General features: G+C 44.7%; 1 protein-coding gene across 1 annotated transcript; it reads right to left on the bottom strand.

The window, feature by feature from the left end:
* Positions 1 to 1915: 1915 nt before the first annotated feature.
* On the bottom strand, positions 1916 to 6345 carry LOC134468415 (sterile alpha motif domain-containing protein 15-like). The gene is made up of 4 exons (XM_063222336.1): positions 6251 to 6345; positions 5840 to 5953; positions 5096 to 5194; positions 1916 to 2334 (listed from the first exon to the last, which is right to left on the bottom strand). The coding sequence occupies exons 2-4, from the start codon at positions 5909 to 5911 to the stop codon at positions 2158 to 2160; spliced, it is 348 nt and encodes a 115-aa protein (XP_063078406.1). The 5' UTR covers positions 5912 to 5953; positions 6251 to 6345; the 3' UTR covers positions 1916 to 2157.
* Between the last annotated feature and the right edge of the window lie 6758 nt (positions 6346 to 13103).

The following is a 13103-nucleotide window of genomic DNA, read 5'->3' as shown; positions in this document are numbered from 1 at the left end:
GAGACAGCCTTCCTGTCAAGTGTATTTGAAGCAACATGAAATTAAAGGACTCACATTCCACTCGTCTTTTGTTTTTAATTGATTTCCAGTGGTGTCATTTTGGTAGCCTCTGAGGCAGGTAGAACTATATAGGTATGAACACAAACTTGCATCTTGTTCTAGACAGGGATGCTGACAGCTTTATATGGGTACTGGACAATATCATCTGAAAGGACCCCAAACGCAATACACAGTGTAATGAGGACACAATTCTGGGCCCCCTCTCTCCCTGGGCCTGGGACAACTGACCCCTTGGTCCCCATGTCAGCTTCCCTGGTTGTAGAAAGGCCGCTGACCTGTTAATCAGCATTGTGATCAGCTTCTATTCAGCGCAGCATGCTGGCGAAACATGCACTGGCAGAATAGCACTGCGAAAGACATCTGTCAATCATGTGAGCCCGGCAGGTAGCCGCGACAGTTTTCAAAGCTAGCTAGATTTTATTGTAGTTCTATGATGGTCGATAATCAATATTGATCATTTATTGTCATCAACACCGCCATCACAATCTGCATCTTCATCTTCATCATACTCTTTGTCATATTCATCTACAGCCATAATATTCTGCATTATCATCTCAAGATTAGGTCATTGTGTGGTTCTCTTTATAATATGTGTGTGTAGGCCTATGTGTGTGTATGTTTTTCTGTGTGTGCTTTGATTGTGTGTGTGTGTGTGTGAGAGAGAGAGAAAGTGTGTATGTTTCTTGTGTGAGAGAAAGTGTGTATGCTTTTGTGAGTGAGTGTGTGTGTGTGTGTGTTTGTGTGTGTGTGCCTATGATGAGGAGAACACCTGTGAAGAGACACAGCTGATCAACCCGTACTGCGTGTGTGTGTGTGTGTGTGTGTGTGATGGGAGTGTAGCCATGTGTGTGTTAACGTCTGTGTGCTGCTGTGTACGTGCTGCTGCTGCTGCTGTGTGTGTGTGTGTGTGTGTGTGTGTGTGTGAATGCTTGGAGTGTAGCCATGCTATTACCGTTTCACAGCTGGGCACTAGAGCAGAGCCAACCATGCCAACCTGGCACCACACACACACACACACACACACACGCACACACACACAGGTATTTACAGTATTTATAATCAGTGTGAGTGTGTATATTTGTGTGTGTGTGTGTGTGTGTGTGTGTCTGTGTGGACGTGTATGTGTGACTAGTGTGGGGGCAGCCATCAAGTTGGGTTTGCTCTGCGTGTTTCATTGCTAGCTCCTCCCCTCACACATGTGTCTGCAGCTTTAGTGTGTGTGTGTGTGTGTATGTGTGTGTGTATGCGTTTGTATGTGTGTGTGGTGAGCACTGCAAAACACCCCTCTGAACTCACTACAGTTAGCATAGTTAATTCTTCCTTTTTCAAAAGTATTGAAATGACCTTGTGCCTGAATCGAACCCGGGTCCCCAGCACAACAGAATGGTGCCTTCGCCATTTGAGTCACGGTCAAGCCACAGATTTCATATTTGTACAGTAACCTTTGACTGGACGGACGGATTTTGACCAAATATTGTGTGCAAAGACTAATGTGAAAGGAACATGATCCACAAAACTTATGGAGGCCAATACTTTCACTACTTACGCCACTTCATTACTTATTTTACTTCATTATGGTGTATAATGTTGTGTTGATTCTTTTTTGTATTTTTATTATGGAAGGTTTCTTTTTTGGTCTTATTTATTATGTCAAGGAGGGTCCCGAGGCAACACTGGTATTTAATTTTCATATTCACACACTTGAGTCTGCGCGAGTCGAAACGCGTCGGTGCGTGTGGAAAAAATAAATAATTAAATAGCAGTGTTGCCTCAGGACCCTCCTTGACTTTGAACTTTCTGATGCCCTCTTCCCTTGAAGAGCACCTGCACAACACTTGATTGAGACCCAAGGCTCTCCCATCTATCTCCTTATTTATTATGTGTTTTGGCTTGTGTCCACTGTGTGAACATATGTGTTCAGCATATGTTGCGGTCCTTCAGGAACTTTTCAAGTGTGAGTGTGTTGGCTTATGTGTGTGTGTGTGTGTGTGTGTGTGTGTGTGTGTGTGTGTGTGTGTGTGTGTGTGTACAGGTATGCTGTATATATTTGTGTGTGTGTGTGTGTGTGTGTGTGTGTGTGTGTGTGTGTGTGTGTGTTCAGCATGTATTGCGGTCCTTCAGGAACTTGTCGAGTGTGAGTGAGTTGGCTCGCTCCCCCGTGCGGCTCTTCATCTCCAGGTACATCCCCATGTCGTCACGACGATAGTCGGCCAGGCTGCGGCTCCACAACGGCTCCGACACGTCCAGCAGCTGCCGCACATGAGCAGCGATAGCCTATAGGAGACCGGGAGAGCAGGGAGATGAGCCAATCAGAAACAGGGAGAGAGAGATTAACCTGTCACAGACAGGAGGAGGTATAGGAACACAGGCTCCGACACATCCAACAACTGACCAGTGGGAAACGGGGAAAGAGGGAGATGGCCCAATCAGAAACAGGGAGAGAGGGAGACGATCCAGTCAGAAAGAAATGTTCAGTATGAAGACAGGCCAATCAAAAACAGGGGTAGAGATTAGCCTATAGGAGAGGTAGAAGGGGAGAGGGAGAGCGGCATATGACCTGTGACAGCCTATAGGACACTGGGAGAGAGATAGAGACAGAGAGAGTGATGGGCCAATCAGTTAGGGAGAAATGGAGAATGGCCTCTTAGATGGAGAGGTCGAGACTGGAGATGGAGACCTCTTTATGATTGGCCAATCTCCAAATCTTCCTCCAAATGCTCTCCCCATAGCCTCCAGCTTTAATACGTTTCGGTCTTCGGACCCTTTTTTACACTTGAACATATGAACATTCCAAAGGTCAAAATCCCCCCCCACAGCTAATGCTATTTTGCTATTTGCCATTAATTTCAACGTGACACCGCCAGCCGCCGGCGTGAAAATTCCACTGGAGTTGGATATTCCAAATCTCAGCCATTTCCCGTGCCACTACCACCCAACATTTTCGTCGCCACTGGTAAAAATCGCTTCGGCGGCAAAAATGCCCACGACGGCATGTCTGGTGTGAAAAGGCCCATACACTACACGACTACAGCATCATTATACACCATAGTAATACTCTCTGGTCACAAACTCTGGCAACCTTTGGACTACAAGTCTGACGCCCTAACCGCTTACCCATGACTGCTCAAAGTGAAAGTAGAAGTAAAATACAGAACCTGCCATTTGACCCAAGAGTAGTTTCCGACACAAATCCAGTACATCCATAACACTCCCATGTGTCAGGTCTCTTCATACAAATACCTTGCTGTCTTCAGGGACAGTTCACTCACATGGCACCAAGCGGCAACTGACGATATACATTTTTAAGACAACTAAAGCCGTATGGTGTTAATAATAGATTTTTGTTTTGATTTTTTCACATGATCTTAGACAGAGTGATACATGGCGTGCAAACATGGTATGGAAATCTGACTGTTAAGTTAAAAGCCAAGTTGGGGCGTCTGGTTAAAACTGCACTGAAGATTGTTGGTCACCAAGATCAGGGATATATGCAGTCCCTCTACGAAAAGTCAGTGCTCAGCGAGGCACTGAAGATTCTAGAGGACCCCACACACATTCTGCATCATGAATTCACTCTGCTACCCTCGGGTTGATGTTTCAGGACATTAAACTGCAGACTGAACAAATATAACGCCTTTGTCCCAACTGCTATAAGCACAGTGTTATGCTTATATTACCTTCACCAAGGGGGTTATGTTTTCAGTCGTGTTGGTTTGTCTGTCTACCTGCCAAACCGGTAAGAAGTACACTCTACTCTACTCTAACTTTGCTGAGTAACTGGTCAACAGTTACTATAAAGCAATGTACTTGATTCTGTGCTGGTTGGATAGAATTTTTGGGGTTTATTTTTATTTTTTTCCCAGAAATAATGTCTAGCCACCTCATGAGGTACAATGGAATAACTGGTGTAACTGCATGTCCTAGTGTTGTACTTACACTATAAATTTACTTCTACTTTTACTTTGACCACCTCTGTAGCTGGGTTTTAACTAAACCACATGTATCCATACAATAGCGACCACAGCAACCATAGTGTAACACCTCTGCACCATGCCAACCCATTACACACCACAGTACACTCTGGTCTCAACCTCCTCTGTCCAAACACTCTCAGGGCCATTCAGCAGCCTTAAGAGAAACCATGTCTGTAACTGTGGCCATTTATTGCCCATAATCTATTATCTATCTGTACTCCAACGGCCTTTTATATAGAGGAGAAGCCTGCCTGGCATTACTCACAGAGGCCAAGGCTCGCTCTACTGCTGGATTATTGTAAATACTGAAGCAGTATTTGGTAGTGTGTGTGTGTGCGTGTGTGTGTGTGTGTGTATGAGCACCGGGAGATCAACTCTGGGTGGCTGTAGTGGTGTGTTCATGTATGCATGTGCAGAGCCGACGCTAGGTTAAGAATAACAATAAGAGTGTCAAATAAATCAAAACATGAAACTTGAGTAGCTGTGCTTGATCAAATGTATGACGCTGGGCTTATGGATTTTTGTGCCAAATTTTAAATGCAGAACTGACAAGTAATAAAGATGCTTGCCTTGGGCACCAGATTGACTAGGACAGACCCTGTGTGTGTGTGTGTGTTTGTGTGTGTGGGTGTGTGTGTGCGTGCACGTGCGTGAAAGGGGGGGGGGGGTTCAGCCACACGGCCACACTGTAGATATTATATGAGCTGACTTATAGCTAAATAGACAGTACCATACTATTTTCAGGCCGACCAGAACGAAGCCAGTGTCCATGCCCGCACCAGTTACGTTCGGCACTAAAGTGCTGACCTTCGAACCACCCATGATCATACTGGGCTCTGAACTTTTCCGCACCATGACTATCTTATGTTACCAGGATAAACCTGCGCACACACACGCCGCGCGCACACACACACACATGCATGCGCACGCACACACACACTAATTCACATAAACACTGAAGGTTAAAAAAAACATCTTTAAGAAGAATTACTATTATTAGGCTATTGTGTATTTTTTTTTTGACCCAACCTGACTGACTGCAGACCTCCTTCAGATCTTACCTTCATGTCTTTGAAGTTTGTGATGCCTAATTTGGGCAAATTACAGCAGTTTATGTGAATCAGCTTCCGACCTGTGATGACATTCTCAGTAAAACAAGCCTGTGAAAAACAAACAATGTGTCAAATACACACACACACACACACACACACACCAAGGCAAGGCACACACACACCGAGGCAAACAACTTTGCTGAAAAAGTAGGCCAAAGATGCATGCCAGTACAAAACTTAGGCATATTGATAATAGTATACAATATACAATAGACAGTATACAATATAGGGGTCTACTCTACAGTTATGCTAGTAGGAATGTAGGCCTACTCCAGTGTGCTCACAGACCCCAATAATAGCCAAGCCTACAATCAGACAAAAAGTTTGAAAAGTGCAATTGGTTGTTGTAGGCCTAGAGAACAGGTGGTAGGCTACGTGCAAAAATTATCATAAACCCTTGAGTCTTCTGTCAACCGTGGTGTAGGCCTACCGTCTAGTAAACAGATATTGTATTTGGCAGCATAAATCTTGACGATGGTCGGTCAAAGTCAGACGAGTCCAGCGACTCGCCCCGCGCTGATGGAATCAGTCACGTCTACGCGCAGCCAAGGTAGTCTGGAGGCGACTGTTCTGTTAGCTACGCGCTAGGATTATTTTGCCTCCAGTAACCGTCGGAAAACAGAAACTATAAATTGGCAGCAGGCTTACAATCTGTAGAGTTATACCAAGTTCCGCTACAGTACGTTTGCCTACCGTGTACTGAGGGTAGCCGAGAGACTGTATCCATTTCGCCACATCCTCGGAGGTCCAAAACAGGAACGACATGTTGTATACAGCCGTTTCTATGGAGACGCGTCTAAAGTGGCCCTGTTTTATCAGAAAGGAGGAGTCCGAGTCAGAGATACTTCGCTCGTTAGATAGCAGGTCCCAGAGCAGTAGAAGAAAGGGCTCTGGCAGGTCCTACACAGTAACCTATCTTTAGAGTAGCCTAAACTAGAATGTAAAATATCAGGATTTTCCAAAGTCTTTTTGTGGCTTACGCCGATGTAAAATAAATAAATGAATAAAAATCCTATTTTGCACAATGTAGAAGTTGAGAGCTGAGTTTGGCTAGAAGGAGAATCTGTAGGCTGGCTAACTGGGGGGCATAGGCTACTGACATACCGCAATTCCGACACGCCTCCACACTTTTTCATAGGCCTACCGCCATTCCGACACCACGTGGGGAGCTGTCCACGGGCGAGCGTACATTTATACAATGTGCCCGGAGCTGTCCACGTCCGTGGTGCTGAAATCTGGATTTGCTCCGAGTGCGAGACTGCGAGCGTACGGCCTCGGTGTGTCCGGAGCTGTCCACGCGCGTGGTGCTGAAATCTGTGTTTGCTCCGGGTGACGCACGGAGAAGATAATCCTATAGGCTGGCTGGGGGAGCGAAGTCACCAATATTTGATTAAATATTTGCAATCATATATCAATATATAGTCTACTAAAGTTAAGTTTACAAGCAACAACATGACAACAATGTGCACTTTGCATCTCCACTCAAATTGCTCATGACACAGGCACAGGCATAGTACAAACTTGGTTCTGTTACCGGTTGCCTATTTATTAACCACAATCGTGTAGCCAAGGCTTGGGAAAATATTATGGTGCTTGGAAATATCGCTGTTTTGCACGCACACACACCCACACACACACCCACACACACACACACAGGCCCGCCTACGGTCCACTGTTCACACATTTCAATCCATGTTCGAAGCTGATACGAACGGTGGTAATATAGGCCTATTGGGAGGAAGGTTCTCCCTTGCCCTGTGTCTGCACTATCCAGCACTCGGTAAGAATGTCAACGCACACCCTGGCTGTAATTGCGCATTTCTTGTCTGTCAATCCCACTCGAAAATGGTTAAAACATTGTGTTATTGGTGCTTCGCCTCACCTCACCCCCACCCCCTCATAACGCACGTGACTTCAGCCGTGTCTATTGCACTGCAGTCTGGGCGCAATTCATGGTGCTACTGAATGAATGTCATGAGGATGACAAGAGCTGAAATGATAGGCAGGTTGTGGCGGCTTTTTCTGGCATCTACATGTATGTGACGGAGGTGTTCCTGCACCATTCGCCCCCCTCGGGGATGCGAACCTGCCACCTCGTCAACTACATTAGTTTGGCAATGGGAGTTACAGTACGAGCGCGCTGAGTTAAAGGGCCAGTCCCAAAGCCCAAAGGGCCGGTCCCATAGCCCAATGCTACCGTACTGTATTGAGGCTTCGGGAGGCAGGTTTTACTAACATTCCACGCCGAACTCTGCTAGTTGGCCTCTGTTACACTCTCCCCCCTAAACCAGTCCCAAAGCCCAATACTACCACCCTGTATTCAACTGGGAAACTCCAACTCCCATTGTTATTGTGACACTGCACTCCACAGCACACAAGTGTTCACTGCACACTGCACACAATGAAATTGCAATTATGCTTCACCAGTGCAAGGGGCAGCCCCCAAGGGAGCAGTGCAGCAGGACGGTACCATGCTCAGGGTACCTCAGTTATGAAGGAGGATGGGGGGGAGCACTGGTTGATTACTCGCCCCACCAACTTGGCGGGTTGGGAGTCGAACCAGCAACCTTTGGGTTACAAGTCCGACACTCCAACCGCTTACCCATGACTGCCCTATTGAGGCTTCGGGAGGGAGGTTTTACTAACGTTCCACGCCAAACTCTGCTAGTTGGCCTCAGTTACATGTAGTATACATTAACCTTAATTACTGTCACTAACTTTTGGTCTGAGCCAACGTTTTGGCAATCTTGACATGGCAGCTGGGCGATGCTCTCCGCCTTTGCGCTTCTACCCAGACGTTTCATCTCAGATAACCGGTCAATTCAATCTCTCTTTTCGTTTCCCTTGTCTCCGGAATAAAAAACTCAACTTGTGTTATTAATAAACCTAGATGTAGCCTATACTATTTTGTGCCATTTAACTGCCTGCACGCAATATTGCCAGGTGAGGAATAAACTCTACAATCTCTGATAACGTGTTCATTTCCTTTCCCTTTCCTTAAGTGCACAACGCCATTTGACACACTGAATCAGTTTTACACTGCAAAACGAAATACAGCCGCGGCAAAGTGACACAACAATGAGCCATCAATTTTCATCAACGGAGATGAAGTGTCGGAATGGCGGGACGTTTCATGGAAGAATTGATACCGCCATTCCAACAATTGAACGTCAATGTCGGAATGGCAGCATGTCTGAATGGCGGTATGTAACCAGCTAACGAGGCCTATAACTACCACCAAAGGCAGATGAAAAAAAGCTGTTTTTAATTTCTTTGTAAAACAAGATACTGTTGTGTTCCTAATCTGGTTCCAGCATTTGGCAGCATGTCTGGATTTGACCCTGGCCTAGGCACAACTAGTAGGTAGGAGACCCTGATATTGCTCTAGCACAGGGGTGGGGTGCCTATGTCTCGAGGGCCGTTTGCAGCCCTTGAGGACGTTTTATCCGACCCCGATATAATTTTAATGTTATGCAGCTTCACATAAAATATGACATATTTTGTAAAGGAATCTTAGAAAATACATTGGCAATTCAATTAAGTTATATTCAGGGGACATAGAGATGTTGGGGTCTGTTTTAAAGGTGGCTGCCTTAATATAGGCCTAAAGCGTAGGAGGAATCCTTGTTTGTATTCATAGTACGGCCCTCGGATGAATTGGACGGCCCTTGGGTGAATTTGAAGTGGCCCCTCAAATGAAAAGATTTCCCCACTCCTACTCTAGCATTTCAGCCATTTAGTGACTTATAAACCATGATAAGGGGTTAAAACTCAATTCTAAATCTAATTCTAAATAAATAACTAAATAATAAAAACTTTTCTTACTCACAGATGAATTAGGCTAAATATAGCCTAGGTAGGCTTTATTTAAACAACTGTCATAACTTGGGCCTAAATGTTGAAAGCACGAACTGGCCGCAGTTATGAGAGAAGGCCTGCTGCCACTGATTAGTGGCACTGAATGAAATAAAAGAACACACAGAACAAAAGTGCAAAAACAAAGATGTTAATTACATGGCAGCAGATCTCCTGCCCATGCTGCAGTAGGCTACAGCAGCACTGTGTTGTTGTCAGTAGGGCTGCCGGTGGGGAGTGGCCTGCTGGCAGTCAGTTCAAAGGCAAATATGAAAAACAGCAGCTACAAACACAACAAACCAATACTTTTTTCCACAAACCAGACCTGAAAAACATCATGAACAACAAAGTATAAGTATTAAAAATGACTTCCAGCCAGTTAGCATGCCAGAACAAAAGAAAATTGAGACATCCACCAAGTAGCAGCTTATGGAGACACTGAAGCTGAACGGGGTATTTCATCCATTGGTGCAATACACACATGCATGCATTGCGTGCATGTACAGTACACACACACACACACACACACACACACACACACACACACACACACACACACACACACACACACACACACACACACTCTCTCTCTCTCTTTTCTTCTCTCTCTCTCTCACACACACACACACACACCACATGTCTCTTCCACAGTCTCTTTCGCCCCCATTGTGTGTGTGTGTGTGTGTGTGTGTGTGTGTGTGTGTGTGTGTGTGTGTGTGTGTGTGTGTGTGTGTGTTGCACCAGTCGATTACCACTCCATCCCCAGTCTTCTTCCTATGCATCTACAATGTGTGCAATATTATTAATATTTAATGTTATTGAAATACAGTGCAATTCCCCTTTATGTATGCTGAGGCCTGTGCTATGACATGGACGCCTATGGCAGAACCCCAGCAAAGAATTTCACAGAATATTTACGTCAAAGACTCGTTACCTCATTTCTCTTTTTTGTGTTTTTATTTGATAGGACAGTGTGAGAGGTGGACAGGAAGCGAATTGGGAGAGAGACGGGGAAGGGTAGGCAAAGGACCCGGGCCGGGAATCGAACCCGGGTCAGCCGCATGGCAGGCGAGTGCCCTACCGGTTGGCCTTTGCAGGGCCCGTTACCTCATTTGTCATGAACAATTCATGTCCACCAGGGGTCCCCAACCTTTCTGGGTCTGAGGACTACCAAGCGCTGATACAGTGTTACCAAGGGCTACCCGAGGACTACTGAGGGCTGCTTGTTTGTTCAAAATCCTCTACCGATGTCTCGACAACGTTCTCAAATCACACTATGATTGAATGCAGGGTGCGATTTGTAGGGGGGGATGGGGGGGTTGTCCCCCCTTCTGGTTTTGAAATCGGCACTTTTCAACATAATTATAATCACAATTTAATTTAATTCCATTAATATTGCTTAAAATCTGAAACATATCCCTCCTTCTGGTTTTCCGACAAATCGCACCCTGATTGAATGATAATCTGCTTAGGTTATACAGAAATATTCTTCATAGGTTGTAAAGAAATGTTTTCACATTTTAAGAAAAATGTGTCAACAATCTAGTAGCCATCCCTATTGATTAACATCCTTGGTTGGCACCTCAGAAGCTCCTGGAGGTCTGGTGTCCGTGGGCACCACGTTGGTGACGCCTGATTCACACACTATTAAAACCTCATTTCTCACGTGCGGTACATTTCTCATGAGCAATACATGTACACAGTATGTTTAAAACCTTATTTCTCATGAGCAATGCACAGAATATGTTAGTCTTAATTCAATACTAGAGAGTAGGAGGGAACACTTTCTATCAAAAGTGTTGAAGTAAACTCATAGTGCAGTGTTTTTTTGGTCAGGACATGAGTGGGAGAGAGAGAGACTCATAGTGCAGTGTTGAGGCTAACTGAATATCTAAGTAATAAGTATTTTGTTCTACTCTTGAACACTCCAAAATGTAATGTGTCCATCCCTTTCATCCACAGCATGATCTACAAAGTACAAACCGTCTAGACCAGGCCTATTCAATTGGTGGTGAAAAGGAGAAGAAGTATTTGCACCGCGCAAAACCTCCCTTGTCGTGATTTAATGTGAAAAAATGGTACAACGTTTCGACCAGCAAGGTCTTCATCAGCTGTCGTCGACTGGTCAAAATGTTGTGCCATTTTTTTTACACTAAATCACGACAAGGGAACTTTTGCAGTGTGTGAATATTTCTTCTCCTTTTCTCCATATGTGTTTATTTGATATTCTGCACCAGCAGCAATTTGTTTCTTTGGGATGTGCGCACACCTTACACTTTTTGTTCTATTCAATTGGTGGCCCTGGGGCCAGATCAGGCCCTTGCATTGCAAGGTTCTGGCCTGCCACATGAGGTCTGAACAAACAGAAAACATATAGTGAGCAATCTAATATATATAATATTATGTTTGGCCTTTTTACTATGAGGAATTTGATAAACTGGCCCTCAGTGACAGTTAATAGAATTACCCCTGCTCTCGACTAAAATAACATTTAAATGTTGTGAAACTGTTGTGTGTCCTCTAACCTATCACCACACGCTGTATACATTTCTGTTGCTGTTGGTTCATCCTTCTTGGTGGTATGCAGACATTACCTTGGATACCGTGGCTCTTGATAAATCACGACTTGCTGTCTCGGTCAAAGATGCACCAGCAACACGCGCACCACGAATTTCTCCTTTTTTGAACTCTGATATGTCACCCATACTGTTGTGTGCATTGCAATATTTTGAGCAAATTGTGCCCTCACCCTGTAAATTGAACCTTCACTCTCTGCTCTTACTGGTGCACTGGTACTAATTTCTTTCATCGGTGTCATGCCATTGCATCTATAGAAAAACATTAATATGATAACTTTGTATACTCACTAAGACCCGATAACCTAGTCCTATAGGTTATAATAACGTATTACTCTATTATTAAGGCATTTGATAAACACAATGGTGACATGGGTACCATGATACCTGAGATGCATACTCATTCTTATTTGGCAGTCATGGTTAAGTGGTTAGGGCGTCAGACTTGTAGTCCAAAGGTGCCAGGATGGTTGAGGGAGTAATAACCAGTGCTGACCCCCATCCTCCTCCATGAGGAACCCTGAGCATGGTACCGTCCTGCCACACTGCTCCACTGGGGGCTGCCACCTTGCACAGGTGAGGCATAAATGCAATTGCGTTGTGTGCAGTGTGCACTTGTGTGCTGTGGAGTGCTGTGTCACAATGACAATGAGTTAGAAGTTTCCCAGTTGGACTTTCATTTCATAGTAAAGGAGGTGTAGGATAAAGGGGCTGTTGTGTAGTGGGGAAAAGGCCGTGAGATATATGGGCATGCTTCTGTCACCAGCACCCTAGCAACACCAGTAGAATTGGGTCCCCATTATATTGTAGGTTACATAGGCCTACTGAGTGTGGGGCCTCTGTGTGTAGATCACAAAGCCTCCCCTGGTGGAGCTGTTAAGAACTACACTGCACAAAGGTCTGGACTCCGGAGAATCTCTCAGGCAAGAAACTGTACAAAGCATTTATTGTTTCAATAACAATGGCGATTCACATTGAGGAGTCACACGACTGATTGTAGACTAAATTGATTATTTAGAGATGAACAGTGAATGTTTTTGAAGGAATTTGTTGGTGGCAAGGTCGGACAAATAAAGTCATGTCTTCTGAAGGCGAATCCAACACATGTTCTCCCAGACCTAATAGTGGAGGTTGCTAATCTGCGCAGAACTGCACAGGTTTGGTGAGAGTCTAGCTGTAACAGCACTAACAGAATCTTGTCATTTTGCAAATGCGCAACCTGTTAGCCTATTTTTGTCAAATGTGGGTCTTTAGCATAAGCTGTGCATCATGTACAGGACTATATTTAAGAATCAATTGAAACCAAATTAATAACACACAAACAAATTCCAATGCAAACACTGTTGCATTCTAACAAAACTTGCAATATCCCATGGACCCCAGGGGGCCCCTCCTAGTGCAGTGGTTCTCCAGTGGGCTCTCGCTGTGGCAGCCTGCAGAGCAGGTGTGTGAATGTGTGAATGTGTATATTAGATTAGATTAGATTAGATTAAACTTTATTTATCCCCAAGGATAAATAAATTCTT

This window comes from Engraulis encrasicolus, chromosome 18 (genome assembly GCF_034702125.1).
Source record: "Engraulis encrasicolus isolate BLACKSEA-1 chromosome 18, IST_EnEncr_1.0, whole genome shotgun sequence".
Taxonomy (NCBI): Eukaryota; Metazoa; Chordata; class Actinopteri; order Clupeiformes; family Engraulidae; genus Engraulis; species Engraulis encrasicolus.
This window is presented reverse-complemented; position numbering and strand designations above follow the sequence as displayed.